This window comes from Psammomys obesus, unplaced genomic scaffold (genome assembly GCF_907164565.1).
Source record: "Psammomys obesus unplaced genomic scaffold, mPsaObe1.curated_primary_1811, whole genome shotgun sequence".
NCBI classification, from domain to species: Eukaryota; Metazoa; Chordata; class Mammalia; order Rodentia; family Muridae; genus Psammomys; species Psammomys obesus.
Window position 1 is genome coordinate 26,153,930 of NW_026585797.1, and position 26,006 is coordinate 26,179,935.

At 37.8% G+C, this 26,006-nt stretch overlaps 1 protein-coding gene across 2 annotated transcripts in view; it reads right to left on the reverse strand.

The window, feature by feature from the left end:
• Positions 1 to 26,006, reverse strand: part of Nkain2 (sodium/potassium transporting ATPase interacting 2) — a 1,156,795-nt gene that overhangs the window by 226,507 nt on the left and 904,282 nt on the right. For both annotated transcript variants that reach the window (XM_055599337.1, XM_055599336.1), the window contains exon 4: positions 1,277 to 1,477. In XM_055599337.1, the coding sequence (XP_055455312.1) occupies positions 1,277 to 1,477 (201 nt within the window). The remainder of the gene's footprint in view (positions 1 to 1,276; positions 1,478 to 26,006) is intronic.

Consider the following 26,006-nt stretch of genomic DNA (forward strand, 5'->3'; position numbering starts at 1 on the left):
GAGACAGTGTTTCTCTGTACAGACCTGGCTGTCCTGGTACTTGCTCTATAGACCAGGCTGGCCTCGAACTCACAGAACTCTATCTCTGCATCCTGAATGCTGGGGTGCTGGGCATCACCGTGCCCAGCTACAATATCTTATTTCCTGATACAAACCTTTTTTTTTTTCTTTTTAAAGCTAGAGATGTTGATACCATTTTACACATAACTTACTGTTTCTTATTATTCAATTGTAAGTTAATATTACTCTCAACATGCATCCTGAGTGCTGGGATTAAGGGCATGTATCATCATGCCCAGCTATAATATTTTATATCGATACAAACCTTTTTTTTTAAATCTAGAGACGTTAATACCATTTTACACATGATTTATTGGTTCTTATTATTCAATTGTAAATTAATATTACTTTCAACATAATTAGCTGAAGAGTTGGAAATCAAGTTATACTTATTGCTAACAAATTTAAGGCTATGTCTATCCATTACAGGTCAATATGGAATCTAAGGAAAATGTATATGGTTCTAGGATCTCACATAAACACATGAATTCTTTCATAATAAAGTTGCCAACTTTATAAATCTTACAGAATTATATAGTTAGGTTTCCTAAGTTTCTTCAAGAAGGGTTGTTTTTATTTGTATCTTTGTCCTAATAATGTAAATAATTTATTTGTAGAATATAAGCATATGTGATAATAATGTGACATTTATGACTTCACTTTGTCCCAATAAAGGAAAGGCTCTTTCTTGTCACAATATAAAATGTGGGGGCATTAAAGTCTAGAGGGAGATGCTGTAGAAAGTATGAATTGTTCTGAAAAAGGAGGGAGACTCAAAAGTGACAGACCGGTGAAATCAAGGAAGAATGAGGAAAATGTCATGTAAACAGAAGAAAAAAAGTGTGCTAACAGTTCAGTGAAAAAAAAAATCGAAAGAAGAACTATATATTAAAATCTTTCTTCCTAGGTAGAAGTACGTGAGTTGTGAAAACCTTTTCATTGGCCTCTTTAGAATCTTCAGAAAAGTCTACCACAAATAAAAATAATCAAATATTCATGGGCTGGATGATATCAAAGGCTCTTTGTCAATTTCTGATGATAAGCAACACGCACAGGTTTTGGGGGACTTGGTTTAACCCACCAAATTCCTATCATAAATGGCGTTAATCAGGAAACTTTAGAAAACCCCCACGTGTTCGACATAGAGTCCATGTACATACTGAACTTGCATGGTTCCGTGAACACTAGAAGGAAATGGTTAGCTGTCAACACTTACTGCGAGGACAATCTGGAGGGAACTGTGGGCCACTTCTATGTACTGGTACTCCAGGAAACACCCTGAGACAGTGATGTACCGATGATCTTCTGGAGCCCAGTCTGGGGCGGGTGTCACAGACGTCACCATACATCCTGGTCCGTTCTCCATCCACCAAGATCGGTGCATTGAAATATTAAACGTCAGGATAAGGTCTGTTTCCTGAAAGAAGACAATTTGTAAGGATGAGAAATGCTATACACATTAGTTTATTTGGGCTTATTTTGGTTTCCTGTTTGAAAATGTAGGTCCTTTCCCGTGTCCTTTGTATGTTATAGGCACTGAAAGCTGCAGGTAATCATATGAACATACATACTTTTGAGGCTTTGACTGACCTTAGTACTATCAGTTAAATTATTATTTTTAGAGAAATTACAAATGATTTACAATTAACTATAGTGTTGCAGAGTCCTTTTGGGTACTCAAATCAATGAGACCAATGGTTCAAACCACATCATTGGGTGAAACTAGTGCTATTATAAATCTGATTCACTCATTTTTCTCTTCATTTTTTTTCGCACATTTGGTTCTCCAAACTGAATTTCAATTTGACTACATTTACCTTAATGTTGAGGCTCATCATAGGGTTTTAAAAGAACTTTTCATAGGCTAATACATTATTACTCGGTTTTTCCTTTTCTACTAAAAGCAGGTCCTGTCTGTACACACAGAATTGGTTCCAGGACCCTGCAGATTCCAAAATCCTAAGAAGTTCATGCCCTTTATATTAAAAGGCAGCTGGTTGTATAAAGCTGCAGTCTCTCAGTGTGGAGGGGGAACATTATCTTCAGTCTTGTCAACTTCTCGTGTAAATTTGTCCATAACATTTCTTAGACATTATCAGCCCATTTTACAGGATAGAAATAACCAATTCACAGCTCTTTAGATGAATTGGGTGGTACACAGTGGATCTGACTGGTCATACACACTGACAGAAAGGTGTCAATGGCACACTAACAGCAAGAAGGTACAAGAGAACATCAAACATGTTCCATTTCTCAGCAAGTCGCGATCGATGACACACACGGAAACTGGGTTGCTTCAGTGTAGGTGGTGTGGACTTACGGGATAATGGGAGCAAATTATCCCCACTCCAGAGTGAGGTGCTCGTTTGCCTCGGCAGACAATTTCTATCTTTGTTTTGTGACCTGACTCACAAATACTAAAGATTATAGGAAAGTTGTGCAATGATATTACTATCTTCCAGGCAGCAATAGGAGAAAGATGGAAGAGGGTTTCTCTTCTTCCTGAGGCGATGGAGAAAAGCTTCATGAATTCCTTCGAAACTTGGAGACACAGAGCTGGCAATTGACTCAGGCTTAATAAGTTTCAAAATAAAGCCTGAGATGAAAGCCACCCATTAAGTGACCAAACAAAAAGGGGTGATGTCTTTTGGGAGGCAAGTATATTGTTACAGAAGATGGGTCCAAGGTTAAAAAACAACAACAGCAAAAACATAAAAAATAACTTTAGGAGCAATTTGTGCTCTGTCTGAGAGAATCAGCTGTGCCTATTGTCTAATGCTTTCCAAGAGGAACAGAAGTCTTCTTAGCAGGTCAATAATAGCAGAATCTATATTGCCTCATGTTGCCCAGTTTTGAAGAATGAAAATTAAGACAAAAACGCATAGCATGTAAATGAATAGTCATGTGCCTTTCCAAGGTGTTAATTCAAGATAGTGTTTCAAAAATGTCCAAAAAGTTACCATGCGCAAGTCAGTTTGATAACCCTCCAAAAGTCTTGTTGATGCTTATATAGCTTCCCTGAACCCTTAACTCCCTTTTGCTATTCCAGGCCTGAAGGAATGGAAATAATAATTGTGAATTAGGAAATGTGTGGTTATGAAAGACAGAAGGCAAACACATTCCATTCACATACAGCCTTTCCTATGGGCGGGGTTAGCTTTGAGTGAAGCATGAATATGTTATCACAGTGCTAGAAAGCCGCTTTTATTTTATTTTGAGACAGCTTTTCACTGTGTGGCTATCCTGTAGCTGGATGTATAGACCAGATCAGGCATAGAAGTTACAGACAGCCACCTGTCTCGTCCTCCAAGTGCTCAGATTAAAGATGTACACAACCCGCCCTGACCAGCTACTTCCTTTTTTAAACAAGACTATGTTGGGAATGATGGTGACTTCAGATGAATTCTTATTTCAAAGGAACAGGAAGCACGTTATGTCTTTGATCTGGTTGCAACAAAACCAGGAACTAAACAGTGGTTGGTTTTCAGGGTCAGTTATATAAGTTTTCTGCTTCTTTCTCAGTATTCCTCATTTACTATTTGCTTACCAAAGAAAGCTAGATGAATCACTGGAGACAAGGAGGCAAAAGAACATGGCTTAAAAGGCAATTAGAACAAGATCAAGACATAAGGGCACCCAGGTTTACACAGTTCCGTCTCCTATAGCTAGTGATTTCTAATGCAGCTAGCTCTGGATCTCAGTAATCCTCCTTATTTCACAGGAAATCATTTTGAGACACGTGGTTCCATCAGAAATGACGGGAGAGAAGAACTGACTGAACTGAAATATTGGCCTTTCACATTATTGCTCCCCTTCTGTTGGGGCCAGACTTATTTCTCACGTAAAACTGAACACGTCAGCAAACAATTACGAATGAGTTTGTTGGGGGCAATCATTGTTTTCAAATAATAACTAGGATTCAGAATCTGATACTGAGAGCCCGGCTGTTGGCTGTGTTATTAAGCACAGGGCTGTTGTGACTTCTGTAGTGACATTCCTTCTCCATCAGATGCTCTCAGCACACCAGTGCAACTGCCCTCCTCAGCTTTAGAGAGAACTACATTAAGGCATTAATGTCGGCATAATTTACACGCGGCAGAGCGTCTGTGATCAGAGCATTAATTTATTAGCTCTCTATATCCTAAATACTGATATAACAGCAGGGAAGAAGAGACTTGCCATTGTCGCCTGTATAGCATTAAGACATAGCTAACATATAAGAGGAAAAGTGGAGGGGGTCTGGGAAGCCCAACACGGATATCTCAGTTCACCCAGTCAGCTGTGACATGTTTGCAATAAGGGAAACAAAACAGCCCTATTCGTAAGAAAGAGCCTATTCTAGAAACTTCCACTTCTGTCTGTCTATCTATCTATCTATCTATCTATCTATCTATCTATCTATCTGTCTGTCTGTCTGTCTGTCTGTCTGTCTGTCTGTCTATCTGTCTGTCTATCTACCACCTCTCCGTCTGTCTGTGTGTGCGCGCACATATGTGTGGGTATATAAATGAAGAAGTAAGAAAGAGGACAATCTGCAGGACCAGTTCTCTCCTTCCGCCCTGTGATTTCCGAGGATTGAACCCTTCATTCTTGGAAACTTGCACCTTTACCTGCTGTGCCTTCTCACTGGTGAAAGTTCACCATTCTTTCCCAGTACCAAAGTGTTAAGAGACAACCTTTATGAATTTTTAATATAAATGCAATATATTGGATGGTAGCTTTGATTTCCTCATAAATTTAAAGTGTTTTTTTTTTTTTTTTTTTTTTTGTCTGAGACTGGAGGTAAGGATAGACTGATTGGTCAGGTCTGCCTCCCCGTTTTGTGTGGATTCTGGGGCTCAAACATGGGTTTGAAGGCAAACGCTTCACCAACGGAGCCATCTTGCTAGTCTTCTTCCTAGCATGCTGCCTGCATCAGTTCCTGGAGATTACCGTAGCGGAGCTGTACAAACTGCAGGGCTTCAGAAGCTGAAAAACCTATTGTCTCGTTGTTTCAGAGCCTCATAGTCTGCTCTCAAGGTACAACCAGGATGGTTTCTTCTGACCAAGAGATAATGTTTGCCCACGTTCTTGATGACAATCTGGCAATATTTGGTGCTCTTTGGCTCCAAAAATATAGCCACTATCTCTGCTCTAGTTTCTCAGAACATCCATCTGTGGGCTGTGCTCAAGTACTTCCTCTGTACAAGCAATTCATTCATGTTTACTTAAAACTACATGGATTAAAATAAACTTAACTGGCTACATCTAATTACTGCATTTCCAAATTAAACTAACATTTGGGGGAGCTGGCATTTCAATATATAAATTTGGAAGGGGCAAAGGTCAACCTGTAATGCTAAACCCTGACAGCTAAGGATTATCAGATCCAGAATGCATGGATGGCAGGTACTACTTCTCACTTCTTTATTTTCTGCATTTCCTCTTTCATTGCCTGTTAATAACACACAGTTTAAAATCATACTTTCCATAAAATTAATAACCAAAGAGCACTATTCGTCCATAGTTTCTGCCATCTTCAAGTATTCTACTTCAAAACAATGATATCTATTTGTTTGGAATTGTTTCTTAAGGTATTTATTTCCATTTTATCAACATTATACCATATTTGCCTTATTCTTACATCATTTAACTGTTTATCCATATATGCCCCTGGAAGGTGTGAATGAGAATGCTTAGACCAGGAAATTCTCTATTTTCAACAATTCTGCATAATTTTCTCTAAAATCTGATTAAATCAATAGTATAAAATTTATGACCATATAAATATTTTTATGGCTGAGCTGAGTTGTGAATTATGAGAGCAATTTCTTTCTTATATAACATTTTTTCCAGGAGTTAATAATTCCTTCCCATCAAAAACATACTTTATTTTTTTGAAGTAGTTTTAAGTTCAGAGAAAAATTGAGCTGAGAGTGTACTTCTCCCTTCTCGAATGCATAATCTCCTCCCCTCTGGGCCAGAATGTTAGATTTGTTGCAGTCTGTGTATCCACATTGAACGCTATTATCATGCAAAGTCCATATTTTTTCATTGCGTTCACTGTTGATCCACAGTCTCTGGCTCTAGAAAACGAGTGGTGACATGAAGCTGCCATTCCTGTTTCACAGTCATTTCCTTGCCTTGGGATTTCTCTGTGCCTCAAGCATTGTCCCTGTCACCTTGCTAACTGGTGGAAACTATGTTTGGTTTTATTTTTTGAAGAATTCTGCATCATTGAAATTACACTGTAGTTTTTCAGATTAGCTTCTTTCACTCGTTTAATTTCTTTTCTTCTTTTCATGACCTAGTAGCTGATTTCCTAATATTGAAGAGCATTTTATTTTCTGTGGAAATCGCAGTTATTTTTACCGATCCAATCCGCTGAAGGACTTCTTGACTGACTTAGAGTTTGGACAATTATGAATAAAGTTTTATAAATATCCATTGAAAGGGGTTAATGTGGGCATGAGGTTTCAACCATTTTAGTAAATACTGGTGAGGATAACTGGTGTGTTACACGGTAACGGCGCATCTACCTCCGTAAGGAACTGCCACATTGTCGTCCCAGAACCTGTACTGTTTTTAAACTCCCGAGCAACGAATGCTGGTTTCTGTTCTTCCACATTCTAATCAGCATTCAGTGCTGCTGTTTTTCTATATTTTGGCTGTTTTATGCGTGGACGCCCAGTGGTTTTTATCTCCACTTGCCAAAAACGACTATTCTTTTTACTACACACTCTCTAGTCTTTTGTCAAAATCAAATGCCAATAAATATTTTAAGCTCCCTGCTCTGTTACATTGATTTGTCCATGTATTCTTTCATTCATATTTAACCGTCTAGAACAATGTAGCGTTATAATAATTTCTGAACTCAGAATGTGTTAATCATAGTGTTTTTTTTTTAATGCTGTATTTCGTTTTTTGGATATTTTGCCTCTTGATACAAATTTTAGAATTAGTCAATAGCCAAATAATAATATTTAGAAAGTTGAGAGTATTGAGTATATCAAGTTAGAAAGAAGTGACATCTAAACATATTACATCTTCATTTCAATAAATATGGTTTATTTTTCCAGTTACTTAGTTCTCTGTTTTTTCCACCAGTTGTACAGTTTCCCTCACATTTACCTTGTATATACTTTTTTACCTGTGTTCCTGTTTACAGTTTACTTTAGTACTATTATAAATTGCATTTAATTTCAATTTTTATTTATTAATTGTTGAATAGGAAATAAAGTGACTTTTAAATGTGCTTTCCAACGGCATTTTATAGCTCCATAGTTGTAGGATTTTTGCTCACCTTTTCTTGATTTTCTACAAAGATATCCATGTCATTTATAAACAGACAGTTCTATTGCTGCTTTCCCACTCTGCATACCTTCATTACATATTCTTCCTTAATAACCTAACCACAAGTTCCACTATGATGCTGAGAAGTGTGAACTGAAGTTCCTGAGGTGGAACTGCACCCAGAAAGCTGTTTAGCTGGTTAGAACTACAGTGATTGTAGATGCTTTGGAATGCTACAGGTTCAGAACCTAATTAATATAACTCTTGGGCTGTCTTCAACCTCTTTAGTAGTAATTTATTGGTCACTCTGTGTATTACCCAACGTCCTTGTGACTATTAAGGTAAATCTTCTGGAACAGAGAAATAGAGCCTCTACTCTTCACCAACCCCAAAGCTAAGAACTTCATCAGATAGTGTCTGATAACTACAGTGATTTTTTTTTCTTCTTTGCTGTGGCTTGTCTTACCTGATACACTTACTAATCTCTTTGTAGAGGGTCTCAGTCTATGACTATTTACTCTGTTAGTATGTAAACTTCTTGAAACTGTCACAGTGTTGGAACATGGAATAAAAACCTATAGTCCCAGTCCATAGTCACTCAAAATAAAATATCTCTATCCCCCTTGAGAAGTTTGTGTTTTTCATATTGCCAAATTTGATGAGCTGGCAAACTTAGTTTATATCTGGTCTTAGAGAAATGGCTCTGATTTCTCTCTCATTGATAAAATGATGTTAGCTATTGATATTTTTAGATGTGTTCTATCCAGCTGAGTCCCACTCTATTTCTATTTTTTTGTTTTACATTTTTGCCATAAGTGGATACTAGGTATCATTAGTGTCCTTTTTTTCTGGTATGATAATGTAATTTTGCTTTTTCAGCCTTCTAAAAGTGTTTTAGATATGTGGTACAAAGTGTGATTTAGTTTGGATGGACAGGAGGATGAACTTAACCGGTCATCTGCTGCTGGAAGAGCTCAGACCACTTTAGGAATGCTGGTCAGATTGTAAGGAAAAATTTACAAGAGAGCAGATAGAACAAAGATCTAGAGAGGACTCAGTACATCATCCAGGACTCAGCCCTATCCCCACCCCCCATCCCCACTTTCCCTGCTGTGTGGTATAAAAAGCCAAAGATCTGAATATTGACACCAGGAGACCTAACTTATCTTGCTGCCATGGAGACTACATCTTAGCTAAGTTTCACTGAAATGAATCTTGAAATAGAATGCTGCATTCTTTAGTCTTGGTTCTGGTAGAAAGCTTTCTCAAAAAGAACACTTATTTGATGTATTTTGTTAAACCATTTTAAGTACTGAATCAGCATCACTCTACTAAGATAATTCAGCCTTATCATGGCATATGATTCTTATTTATTTATTTACATTTATTTTTTTAAGGGTAGAACCTTACTATCCCATAGGAATTTATTTTATTTGTTGTAGAATTCAGATACACAATTCTTTCTCAATAACTGTGATAATGAAAGTAATCAGACAAGCATGAAACCTCAGTGCAGAAATAGCAGCAGGCACAGAAACTAATTGAGTTCAATTCATGAGCTGTCTCCTGTACTTCTTGAGTGATATTCTTTTATAATTTATGTATTTATTATTATTTATGACAATTTATTCACTTTATGTCCTGGTTTTAGCCCCCCCCCTTGTCTCATCCCAGTCCCACCCATCCTCCCTCTCAGTTGATTTGTTAGTATTTCATTATGAATCTTTGTAGCTATTTGACATATAGTGCTTTCTGCAATATCTTTGAATTTGGTTAGCTAGCCTTGTATAAATAAAGAATAAAGAAGGGAAGTATTTTCTCTGATTGTACCCTCTGCAAGAGGTAAAAGCCAATGTTTGCCTAAACGTACCAATGAACCCATTTTGGCTTGGTGTTTCTTGTCTTGAAAAGCTGTTCTTGATTTAATCTTTCTTTAATAGATGTAGGACTGCTCAAGTTCTTTATCATTTGGTAAGTTTTAGTATCATTCAATCATGACAACTGAATTTATGGATGCAGACTTATTAATAACACTACATTACGGTCTCTTTCTTCATTACCCACAGATGATCTATAGTCATATTATTGTTCATTTGTTTTCTCTCATGTTCTTTCTCTTTCTTTCATGCACACAAGCACACAGATATAACACATTCACACACACACACTCATACGCACACACACGAACAATACACTAAAGGCTTAGTGATTATTTTTCAAAGTCAGCTTTTCATTGTATTATTTTTCTCTGTAGACGTCGTTTTTAACATCATTGATTTCTCTTCTAATTAAAACGTTTTCTTCTTAATTTGGAATTAATTCTCTCTTCATTTACTGATGTTATGTAAAAACTTAAGGTGTTGATTTTATGTCTTTCTTCACAGCATTCAGTGCTATCAATGCCTTCATAAGTAATAATTTTCCTGCATCCATGTATTTTCATAATATTTGTAATCATTTTCATTTACTTTAAAATTTGAATATATGCATATATGGTGTTGATTTATGAAATTTTGAACATGTGTAGTTTAATTTCCAAATATTTTGGTTTTTCACTTGTATCTTTCTTTTGATATTCCCATCATATTTTTCAGTATATTCAAAAGTCTGTTTTCCAGTGCCAAATGTTTAGCCCTGAAAATATACACACAAGTAACATTATATAAACTGAGCATCTTATATTTAGTAATATACATATACACATATGAATCCAATAAAAATTAGTGCAAAAAGATCCTATAAATTTGAAGAAGAGCAGGCAAGCATATATGGGAATTTTTGGAAGGAGGGTAGAAAATGGAGAAATATTACAATTATAATTTCAAAATTAAAATTAAAAATATATAACTTCAAAAATGTCTTCACATTGCTTATTAGTTCTTTTCAAGCAATAGATTGTTAAGATTAATTCAAAATTAATTTCCACATGATATCCCACATAGAATAATTCTAATTTATTTTCATAAATCTGCTCTTTTGCTGGGGTTGTATAACCTGGAACAGCCCTACCTTCAGGTTACCTTGGGCTCCATACCATTTTTAATGCATGTATGTCTATTATTATTTTGAACCAGATCAATATTTTTAGTGATAATTGTACAAGCATACACATCTATTTTATTGTTTTAATTTTTGAAATTACAACTACAACATTTCTCCTTTTTCTTTCTTCTTTACAAACTCTCTAATATACACTTCTTTGCTTGTTTATTTTCAAATTCATGGCCTCTTCTTCCATTAATTATCATTGCATGAATATATGATTGTATATGAACGAATATATTTCTAAATACATTCTTCTCATCCTATATAGTTTTACTTGTGTGTACGTTTTAAGGCCTGCTGTTTGGCACTTGACAACCAAGAACACCACCTCTGCTCTTCCAAACTTTACTCAGTGACCTCTACTTCTTTCGGTAGGGGTGAGCTCTTATAGACTTTTCCCCATCTTCTTTGGCATGTACTCCGGTGTTGTCCCTATTCAGCTTATGGTTTGGTGATCATGTTGGTGAGACTTTGTGAGTGTGGCTTTTCACGGTACTAGGTGGAACAATCTCACAGCAGATCATCTGGCTGTTACGATCTTTGTGCTCTGTATTCTAAAATATTCCCCGAGGGCTTATGGTTTTGATGAACCAAACTGGATATGACACATCACAGATCATCATTGGTTCCCTTCTAGGTAAGATGTCCAATTTCCTGTACCTGTCCAAAATTACCTTAATATTTCCCCCAGTTAGATTAAACTCTAGAATGGACACTGTTCAGACAGGCTCTGACCTATTTTCCCCTAGAGATTTGACTTCAGAAATCTTACAACCATAATTTCCCTCCCACTGCTTTCCATGTGTAAATTTTCTACTACCCAGAGGTAGTTTTTAGAGAGTTTGGGAATCAAACCTTTAAAATGTGATTGTAAAGGACAGTAATAGCTCTTCTATTTCATCCTTAATGAGAACACAGTGCGTCTACTGTGGATAATTGGTAAGAGACAAATAAGAGAAACACAGATCATGATGACTTATTTCTTTTTCTACTATTTTCTAGCACTTTTTCTATTTGTTCACTCTATCATTTATAATTTCCTACCCTTTGTTTAAATAGTGTTGAGTTCAATTTGTCTCCCCTATTATAAAGTGGGAAATACTATTTAAGTCTGTATTCAAGAACTGAATAGCTTTAAGTCTTTATTCAAGAACTGAAGTCTATTTAACTTGCAGTTGATGTCAGTTCAGCTGGGTTTTCTCCCTTACTGCAGTAGTTCAAATATGATCTGTCTTGCCATTTTATGGAAGGGGAGGAGGACCACCCCTATCAGTGGAATTGGGTAGGGGCATGGAAGGAGAAGAAGGGGGAGGGTGGAATTGGGAGGGGATGAGAGAGGGGGCTACAGCTGAGATACAAAATAAATAAATTGTAATTAATAAAAAATAAATCACCCAAGAGAAGCAGATGGCTAGAAATAATCAAACTCAGGGCTGAAATCAATCAATTAGAAACAAATAAAACTATTCAAAAAATCAATGAAACAAAAAGCTGGTTCTTTGAGAAAATCAGCAAGATAGACAAACCCTTAGCCAAACTAACTAAAAAGCAGAGAGAATCTATCCGAATCAGCAAAATCAGAAATGAAAAGGGTGACATAACTACAGACACTGAGGAAATTCAATCATTAGGTCATACTACAAAAGCCTATACGCCACAAAATTTGAAAACCTAAATGAAATGGACAATTTTCTTGATAGATTCCATCTTCCAACATTAAGTCAAGATCAGGTAGAAAGACTGAACAGCCCAATATCCCCCAAGGAACTTGAAGCAGTCATTAACAGTCTCCCCTCCAAAAAAAGCCTTGGGCCAGATGGCTTCAGCGTGGAATTCTACCAGACCTTCAAAGAAGTGCTAACACCAATTCTCCTCAAACTATTCCACAAAATAGAAACAGAAGGTACATTACCAAACTCATTCTATGAAGCGACAGTCACCCTGATACCTAAACCACACAAAGACCCAACAAAAAAAGAAAACTTCAGACCTATCTGACTTATGAACATTGATGCAAAAATACTCAATAAAATACTTGCAAACCGAATCCAAGAACACATCAAAGATATCATCCACCATGACAAAGCAGGCTTCATCCCAGGCATGCAAGGGTGGTTCAGCATACAGAAATCCATCAATGTAATCCACCACATAAACAAACTGAAGGAGAAAAACCACATGATCATCTCCTTAGATGCCGAAAAAGCATTTGACAAAGTCCAACACCCATTCATATTTAAAGTCTTGGAGAGATCAGGGATACAAGGCACATATCTAAACATAGTAAAGGCGATATACAGCAAGCCTATAGCCAACATCAAACTGAACGGAGAGAAACTTAAAACAATCCCACTGAAATCAGGGACAAGACAAGGCTGCCCACTCTCTCCATACCTCTTCAACATAGTACTTGAAGTCTTAGCCAGAGAAATAAGACAACTAAAGGAGATCAAGGGGATACAAATCGGAAAGGAAGAGGTTAAAGTGTCACTATTAGCAGATGATATGATAGTATATATGAGTGACCCCAAAAATTCAGCCAGAGAACTCCTCCAGCTGATAAACAACTTCAGTAAAGTGGCAGGATACAAAATCAACTCAAAAAAAATCAGAAACCCTCCTGTATGCCAAAGACAAAAGGGCCGAGAAAGAAATTAGGGAAACAACACCCTTCACAATAGCCACTAATAACATAAAGTACCTTGGGGTGACACTAACCAAGCAAACGAAAGACCTGTTTGAGAAAAACTTCAAGTCTCTGAAGAAAGAAATTGAAGAAGATCTCAGAAGTTGGAAAGATATCCCATGCTCATGGATTGGTAGGATTAACATTGTGAAAATGGCCATCTGCCAAAAGCAATCTACAGATTCAATGCAATTCCCATCAAAATACCAACTCAATTCTTTACAGACCTTGAAAAAAAGATTCTTAGCTTCATATGGAGAAACAAAAACCCAGAATCTCCAAAATAATCCTGTACAACAACAGATCATCTGGATCATCAGGTAGCTCCATCCCCGATCTCAAGCTGTACTACAGAGCAACAGTAATAAAAACTGCATGGTATTGGCATAGAAATAGAAAGGAGGATCAATGGAACCGAATAGAAGACCCAGAAATAAACCCATACACCTATGAATACTTGATTTTTGACAAAGAAGCCAAAACCATTCAATGGAAAAAAGACAGCATCTTCAACAAATGGTGCTGGTCCAACTGGATGTCTACATGCAGAAAAATGAAAATAGATCCATATTTATCACCCTGCACAAAACTAAAGTCCAAGTGGTTCAAAGACCTCAACATAAAACCAGATACTCTAAATCTGTTAGAAGAAAATGTGGGGGACAGCCTAGAACTCATTGGCACATGAGACAACTTCCTGAACAGCACACCGAAAGCACAGGCTCTAAGAGCAACAATCAATAAATGGGATGTCATGAAACAAAAAAGATTCTGTAAAGCAAAGGACACCGTCATCAAAACAAAACGACTGCCTACAGATTGGGAAAGAATCTTCACCAACCCTTTATCTGAGAGAGGACTAATATCCAGTATATACAAAGAACTAAAGAACCTGAAAAGCAGCAAACCAAGTAATCCAATTAAAAAATGGGGAACAGAGCTAAACAGAGAATTCTCGACAGAGGAATATCAAATGGCAGAGAAGCACTTAAAGAAATGCTCATCCTCATTAGCCATCAGGGAAATGCAAATCAAAACGACCCTGAGATTTCACCTTACAGCTGTCAGAATGGCCAAGATGAAAAACTCAAGGGACAACACATGCTGGAGAGGTTGTGGAGAAAGGGGAACCCTCCTCCACTGCTGGTGGGATTGTAAACCGGTACAACCACTTTGGAAATCTATCTGGGGCTTTCTCAGACAATTAGGAATAGTGCTTCCTCAAGACCCAGCTATACCACTGCTAGGTATATACCCAAAATTTGCTCAAGTACACAAAAGAGATACTTGCTCAACCATGTTTGTGTCAGCTCTATTTGTAATAGCCAGAACCTGGAAACAACCCAGATGTCCATCAATGGAGGAATGGATACAGAAATTTGGTATTTTTACACAATGGAATACTACTCAGCAATCAAAAAGGAGGAAATCATGAAATTTGCAGGCAAATGGTGGGATCTAGAAAAGATCATTCTGAGTGAAATATCCCAGAAGGAGAAAGACAAACACGGTATATACTCACTTATATAGACCTATACGATATGATAAACATAATGAAATCTATACACATAAAAAAGTTAATAAAGAGAGCAGACATGGGGTAAGATGATCAATCCTCATTTAGAAAGACAGATGGGATGTGCATTGAACGTATGACAGGAGTCTACTGAAGGCACCTGAAAGACTCCAACTAGGAGTGTTTTCAAAGCAGATACAAAGACTCATAAACAAACTTTTGGCAGAGTACAGGGAATCATATGAAAGAAGGGGAGTTAGTATGATGGGGAAAGGATAGGAGGTCCACAAGGACCAAATATATATGGCACAGGGTCTTTTCTGAGACTGACATTCAACCAAGGACCATATATGGATATAACCTAGAACCTCTGCTCAGATGTAGCCCGTGGTAGCTCAGTAACCAATTGGTTTCCCATAGTGAGGGGAACAAGGACTATTTCTAACAGGAACTCAAAGACTGGCTCTTTGACCTCCCCAACCCCCAAGGGAAGAGCAGATCTGTTAGGCCACAGAGGAGGACTTTGCAGTCAGTCCTGAAGATACCTGATAAAACAGGATCAGATGAATGGGGAGGAGGTCCCCCCTATCAGTGGACTTGGAAAGGGGCAGGGTGGAGATGACGGAGGGAGGGTGGGAAGGGTGGGAGTGGGAGGGAATGAGGGAGCAGGATACAGCTGGGATACAGTTAACAAAATGTAACTGATAAGAAAAAAATAAAAATTTAAAAAGAAAAAATAAATTAATTTAAAAAAGCATCAAAAGTAATTTCTCTTCAATATTTCTCATGTCTTTTTCTTATCTGGTTTCTTCTTTCATTATGTAAAATGCATTCTTCTTTGCTTCCTTAAGACCCAGCTAAACCACTGCTAGGTATATACCCAAAGTTTGCTCAAGTACACAAAAGGGATATTTGCTCAACCATATTTATAGCAGCTTTATTTGTAATAGTCAGAACCTGAAAACAACCCAGATGTCCATCAACGGAGGAATGGGTACAGAAATTGTGGTATTTTTACACAATGGAATACTACTCAGCAATCAAAAAGGAGGAAATCATGAAATTTGCAGGCAAATGGTGGGATCTAGAAAAGATCATCCTGAGTGAAATATCCCAGAAGGAGAAAGACAAACACGGTATATACTCACTTATATAGACCCATAAGATATGATAAACATAATGAAACCTATACACCTAAAAAAGATAATCAAGAGAGCGGACATGGGGTAAGATTATCAATCCTCGTGTTGAAAGACAGAGGGGATGCGTATTGAACATTGACAGGAGTCTACTGAGTGCATTTGAAAGACTCTAACTAGCAGTGTTTTCAAAGCAAAGACTCATGACCAAACCTTTGGTAGAGGACAGGGAATCATAAGAAAGAAGGGGAGTTAGTCTGATGAGGAAAGGACAGGAGCTCCACAAGGACCAAATATATCTGGGCACAGGGTCTTTTCTGAGACTGACATGCAACCAAGGACCATGTATGAATGTATTCTAGAACCCCTGCTCAGATGTAGCCTGTGGTAGCTCAGTAACCAATTGGTTTCCCATAGTGAGGGGAATAAGGACTATTTCTAACAGGAACTCAATGACTGGCTCTTTGGCCTCCCCACCCCCCAAGGGAGGAGCAGTCCTGTTAGGCCACAGAGGAGAGCTTTGCAGCCAGTCCTGAAGATACCTGATAAAACAGGATCAGATGAATGGGGAGGAGGTCCCCCCTATCAGTGGACTTGGCAAGGGGCACGGTGGAGATGAGGGAGGGAGGGAGGGACTGGGAGGGAATGAGGGAGCCGGACATGGCTGGGATACAGAGTTAATAAAATATAACTGATAAGAAAAAAATAAAATTCAAAAAAAAGAAAAAAAAAAGAAAGATGACATAGGTCATGCCTCATATACTCATCACTTTTTTGAAAGAAGGAACTTAGTTACTTGTAATTATAGTGTCTGACATGTATTATATTGACACCATACCATAATATGCTCTATGAAAGAAAAAAATAAAATTAAAAAAAAATTTTCAAAAAAAAAAGATTAGGCGAATGGTTTTAACTTTTATGTGCTTTTTTGTACTTTTATATTAATTAATATTTTAACTGGATATCCTTCTTGCTTGGAGGTCATTTTTTTTGGGGGGGGCATTTCTTCATTCTCTTCCAGTTTTAATCCTACAGGTAAAAAAAATCTCATACCAAGACAATTTTAGGAAACATTTGCTTAATAGCTACAGTTCCCATAGAGAACAAGGAAGTCCAGCACTGTGAGGTGCACACTTTGTAATGTCCACAGGAATGTAAACAGGTGCCAACCTGTAAGGAGCTAGCGTGTTAACTTTCCTTCAAACTACCTTTCTTCAGATTAATAACTGATAAACAGCTCTAGAAAAAGTTAAGTCATGATGGAAATCCAAGGAAGTTTTGAAATTGACAAGGTGGAATGGATTGGCTATTGCACTTTCTGTAGATTGGATCTAAAATGAAAAAGTCATTAAGGACTTTGTCCCAAAGTCGGTGTTATTGGAAGGTGGTGGAAATGGAAAAGGTGGGTCATTAGAGTATGCCTTGAAGAGTCACTGGTCGAATTTTCTTTTCTTTTTACATTCTGACAGCTTTGCTCTACCACTCACTTCTCACCATGAGAAGCTACTATAGCATGGCTTCAAAAGCATTGGAGCCAGTGACTGGACTGAAACCTTGAAAACAGTTCAAATTAAACATTTCCTCACTTCAAGCTGGTTTTCTAAGGTTTGGGTTTTGACAGAAATTTAACATTTTAAAGACGGGAATATACTTCCATATACATTCAAAAATATTTTCAAATATTCTATCAATATTCTCACCCTCAATCTTATGATTTTTCTTCCATAAAGCATAAGCATAGAGATTTTTCTCCAACAACTGAAGTACTGATATCATTTTCTTTCTTGAAACTTTTATGTGACCTATTTTCATTTTTTGCCATTTTCAATTCATTGTCTTAAGCTAGAAAATATTTTCTATACCAAAGTGTGAATAGAGTGAAGTGATGATATCATTATATGTATCCCCTCCCCAGATCTTTAAATCTTTTTTGGATTGCATTTGTCTAATGTAATTTTTAAATGAAAATTTATGCAAGTTAATTATGCTTCCTTTAAAGTTTAAATATTACATTACCTTCTCTTTTTCTACAGATAATTAACATCACTGAGATTTAACATACTCATTCAAGTTTTTATAGTCTTGCTAAATATTCATACATTCACTCATAATACATGTATGTATTCCACGCCATACTGTAGTTATATTTTATATTTGTGAAGTATAGCAACATAGACATATATTTTTAGCTTTAGCTTCTGAAATTGTGCAAGGCAGAGTTGTGGTGGATTTCTTTTCTTTTTTTTCTCGTTTACTTTCAGAGCATGTAGTAGGCCTTTCAGTTCAGAAACCCTCTATTTCTAGCTTAACATTATCCATTCATTGATTCTTTTATTCTCCACTTTCCTCATTACTGTAGGAACTTCCAATAGTCTAGTATTTCAGTTGAGGGATAGATCTCTTGTTTGTGTATCTTTACTTTCATATCGCTTATATTTTTCATTTTTCTTTTTCTATTAGAAATCTTTCTTAAATATCTCCAATCAAATACTAAAGTATTTTTAAAAATACTGTTTCTAATAATTCCTTATTTTCTATTGATGTCATTAGTATTTCTATTTCTTTAGTAAGTTTCCTAAAGTGGTGTCTTGACTATCTTAGTTTTAAAATTATATCTTGTTTTTTTTTTTTACTTATTAAAATTGTTATTTTTATCAAGTACATAGATAACTAATTAAATAACACTGAAATATGTATCAGGAGATCTATCATGCACCACAGGCAATAGTCAGAGGCAAAAATATGTCTGTGTTTTGCTTAAAATAATGGAGAAAATGTAGTCAATAAATAAATAGTGTGACCAAAAGTTGGGCTACCAAATACTAAGAAATCTCTTTCTCTTAATTCCTACGTTAAAAATAACTTGATGAATCCTGTTAGCTAGCGCTGCTTATATGTGCATATGTGCATGAGTGTGGGGCTATTCACAAAGCATGGACATTCTAAACTCTAAACTCAAGAATGATACTCTTCCCCCAGCAAATATCAACCGCAGATAGCCCCTCAGTAAGTTTTGGGGTTCAAGGTCCTTTGCCTCATCTATGTTGGTATTTGGCTGGCCTGATTCCTGATTCTGATGTTGTGCAAGTGACCGCAGCTACTATGACATCCTTGTGATAAGACCAATTCACAGTGCCCCTCTCCATCTTCTTGCTCTAACATTCATTTCAGGTATTTCTTGCAAGATACCACTTGAGCCTGGTGGTCCGTGGTGTGGGATGAAATTTAAGCACGTTCTCTGTGAAAGTTTGTGTGTTTACCGTTTGAACCATAAATTATAAATTCTTTCTTGTAAAACAGACAATCTGATGATCTCTTGGGAATTCTACTTTAGTTATAGTAGCAGTTCCTGGATATAATTTGCTTCATGCATTATATCTGGTTATTCAATTCCTGTGCATTTTGTAAGTTGAGCTCAAAATTGTGACTGCTGACACACTGAGCAAGAATTGATAGAACAACATATGGTAGAAAAATCACAAACCAAAATTTTCTGTTCTACATAGATTCCCAGTCCCACCCCCCAGCCCCCAAATAAAAGCCGAGTCATTTTAGAACTATAAGAAATGTAAACATTTAAATCTAAGGAAAATTTTCATAATTATATGCTTAAATGAGGATAGTGACAACAATTTTTACATCAGTATATTTACTCATGTCTCTCAGTAAGTCTCCAAAAGTTCGTGTGTAAGGACCCCATTATTGGTCATGTAATTTTTCAAAACAACAAGGGCCAATGTGTTACATAAAAGCTGTTATTAGCACAAACACTTTGTTTCTGACAGGGCCTTTATGTGTTCAGGTCAATGCAAGAAGCTTAATTGCTCAACAAATAATGAGCATTTGATTAAAAAAATGTTGACAAGTAAATGAGAAAATGATACCAGTGGCATTTCAGTATTTGAATAGAAAGCTAAACTTTACTCTCACAGCAAATGGCATTTGAAGAAGCATCTGTGATGAGAGTAGGCAGGGAGGAGAATATGGGGGGTAACTGTTTAAAGGGAAGTTGCAAACTCTGAGGTAGTAGCTTGAATTTCTGTAGTTTTCCATAACCCTTTTCCTGCTGAAATAAATATAAAAAGGTAGCTTTCATTTCTGAGTACTGTAATTAATATCAAAAAGGCTGGAAATTAATTTTTTCCAGTTATTGTAGTCTCTGGTTATCATTTTGGTTATTACAGCTACAATCACAACCTTGAGAAGCTGCAGCAGGAAGAGCATGGTCAGAGGACTGTCCGGGTTACATAGGAAGTTCAAGACATGACTAAAATACAGTGTGACCTCATGTAATAAATGAAAGGGTTCATTGTGCAACTCAGGAGCAGAATTCTTACTTCGTAGGTGTTGGGTCCTTGGTTCAGTCCACAGAACTTCAGCATAATCATTCTCATTCTGTACTCAGACGCCTCTGTCAGGCTACTCCAATGTACTGGATGAGATGTTACATCCGAGATTACAGGCTTTATTTCTCTCTTTGTAAAACTACACATAAAGGAACATAGTGAGGATTGTGGACAGTTTGTGCGTAGAACTTCAGAGAATCTAATGCCTGGGAATGTTCTGAATGTGAAGGAAGGGCAGTGCTTAGATAAACTCCTCAGCCTGGGGAAAAGGATGATTTTAAGTAGGATAAATCAAAAGTAATAAAAATTTCAGCATTACAACAACTTCATTGTAGCTTTATAATTCTGGCTTGTATTTTTTCAAGAAGAAATACCATAAAGCTGATTTGGGAAGGTGGACCTAGACTGAGGAAGATATAAATGCCAGGTCAAGAAATCCTGGCTTAAAGAAACAGTCTCATAGAGAGAGAAGGCTATGACTGGGATACAAAGTAAATAACTTGTGATTAATATAAAAAAAGTAAAAATGAATGTAAAAAATCCTGGCTTATTGAAAGAGGCAATGCCTGATGGGATGACCATGCGGCTAAGTATTAGAGCTACATGTTGGCACTCTCAAGCGTTGATCTAGAAATATGACATTAAGATCATCAGTCACTTCTGCCACTGAGTAGACCGTGCAGAAGACATCGCAGGCCTCATGCACAGGCTCTGATAATTGTCATTAATGGTGGTGCCATGGATGTTAGACATAATCTGTGGAGCCGGGTATGGTGGCCCACACCAGTATGATTTGCTGAAGGAGGCAGAGGCAGGAGGATCACGATTTTGAGGCCAGCCTGAGCCACACAGTTTTAGGGGCTGGCGAGATGACTCAGAGGTTAAGAAATATTCTGTGAACTATTCTGCTAAGTTACTCAGGGTGGGGCTAGGATCATTGCCTCATCATTTTCAGAATATGATGTTGATCAAGTAAAATTTTCTTTCTTACCACAAAATTTCTTCTCCTGTCAGCAGTCGATGGATGCCAAGCAAATACATCAAACCCAAAGAAGCAATATACTGGAAGTTAGAATGTGTGCATCAAGAATATTTACACATTCTTTACAATTGAAAGCAGTCAGGAAACCTCACAAAGAATAATGCCCTGTAATTTGGAGATGATATAGTTCCTGGAATAGTGGGAAACATTGGATTGGAAAGCAATAATTTCATTATTAATGAACATTTACTGATAACCAATGCATAAGTTTTGGAATGTCTGCCATGAACTACACAGCCACAGAATAGAATATAGATATGAATATACAGAGACGAATAGCAAATCCTAGAAACTCGTAAAACGTTCTGAAAACTTCCCGCTGGTGAAATTATGTTTTCAAGTTTAAGAAAGGAAAATGCAGATGAAAAAAGTCTCCTTTTTTGGAGGTTAGGCAAACTTTAATACTCTTTATTTAACTAGTTCAATGAGCTCCGCTCTATAGAAATACATCCCAAAGCAAAAGGAAGCTCATACTACCAACCACAAACCCAAAAATGTGATTCATTTTACTAGATGACATACTTAAAAGATGTTGATGGAACATTAGTTCAACATCGGTTCTCTGACTATTTTCTAGAATTTTTAGCTACGGGTAACTTTGAGATTTGCATCACTGTAGATCTTAGTTCCCCATGGTAGCTCAAGCTAAGATTCATTCTAACTAATGGTTCCTATCGTTAGTTATTGGAACACAGATTTTAAACATATCTGTTAGAAGGGAGAACATTACCAACAGCAATCTAAAAAAGAAGCTTGTGAGGAAGGCCCAAGGAGAAAGGGATTCCTCAAACATAGGGTTAAAAACAACTAAAAAACCACAGGTGTTTTTCCTACTTTTCTGTACTCACTAAGATTTAACAGAAAGTATCTAAAACCCAAAGCCATTAGGTATTTATTATTCACTGTGCGATTATTTTTTTTTAAATAGCAAAGGCTATCATTTCACATTTCAAAATCTTTTTAAATTTTAAATTTTAATTTTTATTAATTACAGTTTATTCACTTTGTATCCTTCCTATAGCTCCCTCCCTCCTCCCCTCCCAATCCCACCCTCTTTCTCCCTTCTCCACCCATGCCCCTCCCCAAGTCCACTGATAGGGGAGGTCCTCCTCTCCTTCCTTCTGATCCTTCTCTATCAGGTCTCATCAGGAGTGGCTGCTTTGTCCTCCTCTGTGGCCTGGTAAGGGTGCTCCCCCCTCAGAGAGAGGTGATCAAAGAGCAGGCCAATCAGATTATGTCAGAAGCAGTCCCTCTTCCCATTACTATGTAACCCACTTGGACACTAAAATGCCATGGGCTACATCTGTGCAGGGGTTCTAGGTTATCTCCATGCATGGTACTTGGTTGGAGTATCAGTCTCAGAAAAGACCCCTGTGCCCAAATTTTTTTGGTTTTGTTGCTCTCCTTGTGGAGTTCCTGTCCTCTCCAGGTCTTACTATCTCCCACTGCTTTCATAAGATTCCCTACACTCTGCCCAAAGTTTGGCTCTAAGTCTCAGCATCTGCTCTGATACCCTGCAGGGTAGAGCCTTTCAGAGGCCCTCTGTGGTAGGCTCCTGTCCTGTTCCCTGTTTTCTCCCTCTTCTGGTGTCCATCCTCTTTGTCTTTCTGAATGGGGATTGAGCAACTTAGCCAGAGTCCTCCTTCTTGATTAGTTTCTTTAGGTGTACAGATTTTAGTTTGTTTATCCTATATTATATGTCTAATATCCACTTATAAGTGAGTATACACCCTTTGTGTCTTCCTGCTTCTGGGATACCTCACTTAGGATGATCTTTTCCAGTTCCTACCATTTGCCTGCAAATTTCATGATACACATTTCAAAATCTTCTTTTATTTAACTTTTATTAATTACACTTTATTCATTTTGTATACTCCCCATAAGCCCCACCCTCCTCCCCTCCCGACCCCACCCTCCTTCCCCTTTCTGCATGCATGCAGCTTCTCAAGTCCTCTGATAGGGGAGGTCCTCCTTTCCTTCTTTCTGATCTTAGTCTGTCAGTTCTCATCAGAAGTGGCTGCATTGTCATCTTCTGTGGCCTGGTAAGGCTGCTCCGCCCTCAGGGGGCAAAGAGCAGGCCAATCAGATTATGTCAGAGGCAGTCCCTCTTCCCATTACTATGTAACCCACTTGGACACTGAACTGTCATGGGCTACATCTGTGCAGGGGTTCTAGGTTATCTCCATGAATAGTCCTTGGTTGGAGTATGAGTCTCTGGGAAGTTCCCTGTGTTCAAATTTTCTTGTTATGTTGCTCTCCTTGTGGAGTTTCTGTCCTCTCCAACTCTTGTTATTTCCCACTTCTTACATCCTCCCATGCCCCCTCCAAGATTGGGGAGGTCCTCCTCCCCTTCCATCTGATCCTAGCTTATCAGGTCTCATCAGGACTGGCAGCATTGTCCTCCTCTGAGGTCTGGCAAGGCTCCTTCCCTCTGGGGGGGGGTAGTCAAAGAGCCAGCCACTGAGTTCATGTCAGATACAGTCCCTGTTACCCTTACTTGGGACCTCACTTGGACACTGAGCTGCCATGGGCTACATCTGAGCAGAGGTTCTAGGTTATATCCATGAATGTTCCTTGGTTGGAGTATCAGTCTCAGAAAAGACCCCTGGTTCCTGATTGTTTGGTACTGTTGCTCTCCTTTTGGAGCTCCTGTCCTCTCCAGGTCCCACTATATCCCTCTTCTTTCATACTTTTCCCTGCACTCTGTCCAACGTTTGGTAAGAGTCTCAGCATCTGCTTTGATATACTGCTGGGTAGAGTCTTTCAGAGGCCCTCTGTGGTAGGCTTCTGTCCTTCACCATATTGTGCCTGACATTTGTTTATTTAAATCAGTACCAATGGCAGGTGGTATCTTGGTCAGCATCTTCTTTTTGTACAATTAAGGAACAAAGATAATGTAGTCACTAGTTCTGCTGAAATACTTAACTCTCAGCCGGAGAACAGAGCTAAGGGAACAGAGCAAAAACAGACTGGGGAAAGAGAGGGGAATGACTAAGCAAAGTATGAAAGGAAAAAAAGATATTTCACCATAAAGTTAATTGAACCTCGGGGTTTAATGTCTCATTATTATTATTATGATTATGATTATTATTATTATTATTATTACTACTTTCATAATAAAGATCATCAACTGAATGGCATCTGAGTTTGGCAGAAATGATTGCTCTGTTTCCCACAGCCATAAGCAGACGCTAGCAGGGTCTGAATTTCCTTAGTTGGTTACAATAAGGAAAGACCAACTTCTTGCGGGCATTATGGTTTCCAGTGGACTGAAACCTCTCCAGGCAGCTTTTCCCTGCTGTTTTCTCATTTTACCGTTTGTTCTCTCCCCACAGTATCTTTCCCCATATTGTGACTGTTCCCTTTCTTCTGCAAAAGCTTTGAAAAAAGTGATCTACATTCTCTCTAGGGTCTCAGTCAGGCAAAGAAAAGGTTAGCTATTTCCAGACATCTTGCTGCCATCTACACACTCACCCGAAGGCCACCATCTCACTATTTTTAAGCACATTCATGAGGCGTTTTAATCAGCGCAGAGGCACAGGTGAGTTAAAGATGTTGAAGGGCTGGTGACATGCAAGGAACACTGAGAGTCCTTCTCAACAGTTTCTCATCATTACTGCCAGTCATACCCCTCCCATACGTGAAGCCAGTCTCCAACTGTCATTTTCCTAGTACCGACATCCTGACTGGTAGAGCATGTGAGCTTGACTCAAGACTTTAACTTGTCAATACACTTGACTCACGAGGCTGATCTCATTTTGATTCATGGTTCAAAGCACCTCCTTGTTAAATCAGAGACACTAACAAGGTTGTACATCCTTCTCAACATTTATTTCAATTTCTGGAAAGACTGATTCATGGGGTAGTCGCTCCCAATGGCAGGAAGCTGGAGATGAATCAAATGTTTTTGTTATGGACCATGAGTCATTTCCCCCTGCCCTCAGTTATTAGAAAAAAAGATTTAGCTGGAGATAGAAGGAAATACTCGTTAACAGGCTTTCTCTGTAAAATACCTAGAAATCTTTTTAGTTTGAAGGTGAAAATGGTGCATCATGGCTTGTCATAAATTCTGTAACTCGCTGGTAAATATCTAGCAATATGTGTTCTAGAGAGGAAATACAACACAATTTATGCCTTTGTCTTCTAGGCAATGTTACATTTAAATTTGGAAATTACTATCTTTCTTTAATGAAAACTGAAGCTGATAGAACATAAACCTGCCTGAAGTTATTTTTCTTAAGGAAGAAATAAGATTTCAGAAGAACATATGGTCTAATACCATGCCTTCCCACTGTACCTTTTTGCCTCTCAAGGAAATTTTCTAGCTTACCTATCAATTACACCCTATTCATCCATCCATCCATCCATCCATCCATACATACATATATACATACATACATACATCCGTCACTATTTGGGTGCTAGCCAGAGCCAGATGACTCAGCAAATGTACTTGTTTCAGAGCCTGACAACCTGGGTTTGATCCCCAGGACCTCCACGGTGGAAGAGGAGAACCGACTCACATTAGTTGAGTTGGTTTTGACCTTCATGTGCCTTTTGTGGCATGCAAGCACATGCCCCTGTGTATATGTATGTGCCCCTATGTATATGTATGTATGCACATGCATGTATGCACACATACACACGAAAGATTATAATAAAAATGTAAGCTCTTAAGGCAGGGTATGGTGGCACATGCCTGTAATCCCAGGCAGAGGCAGACAGGTCGCTGTAAGTTCAAGGCCAGCCTGGTCTATGGAATGAGTCCAGAAGAGCCAAGGCCGAACACAGAAACCCTGTCTCAAAAAGCAAAACAAGCAAACAAATAAGTAAAATAAAGTAAGATCATATTCAACATTTTAAAGGAGAATACAGTAGAGTTTCTTTTAAATGAAAG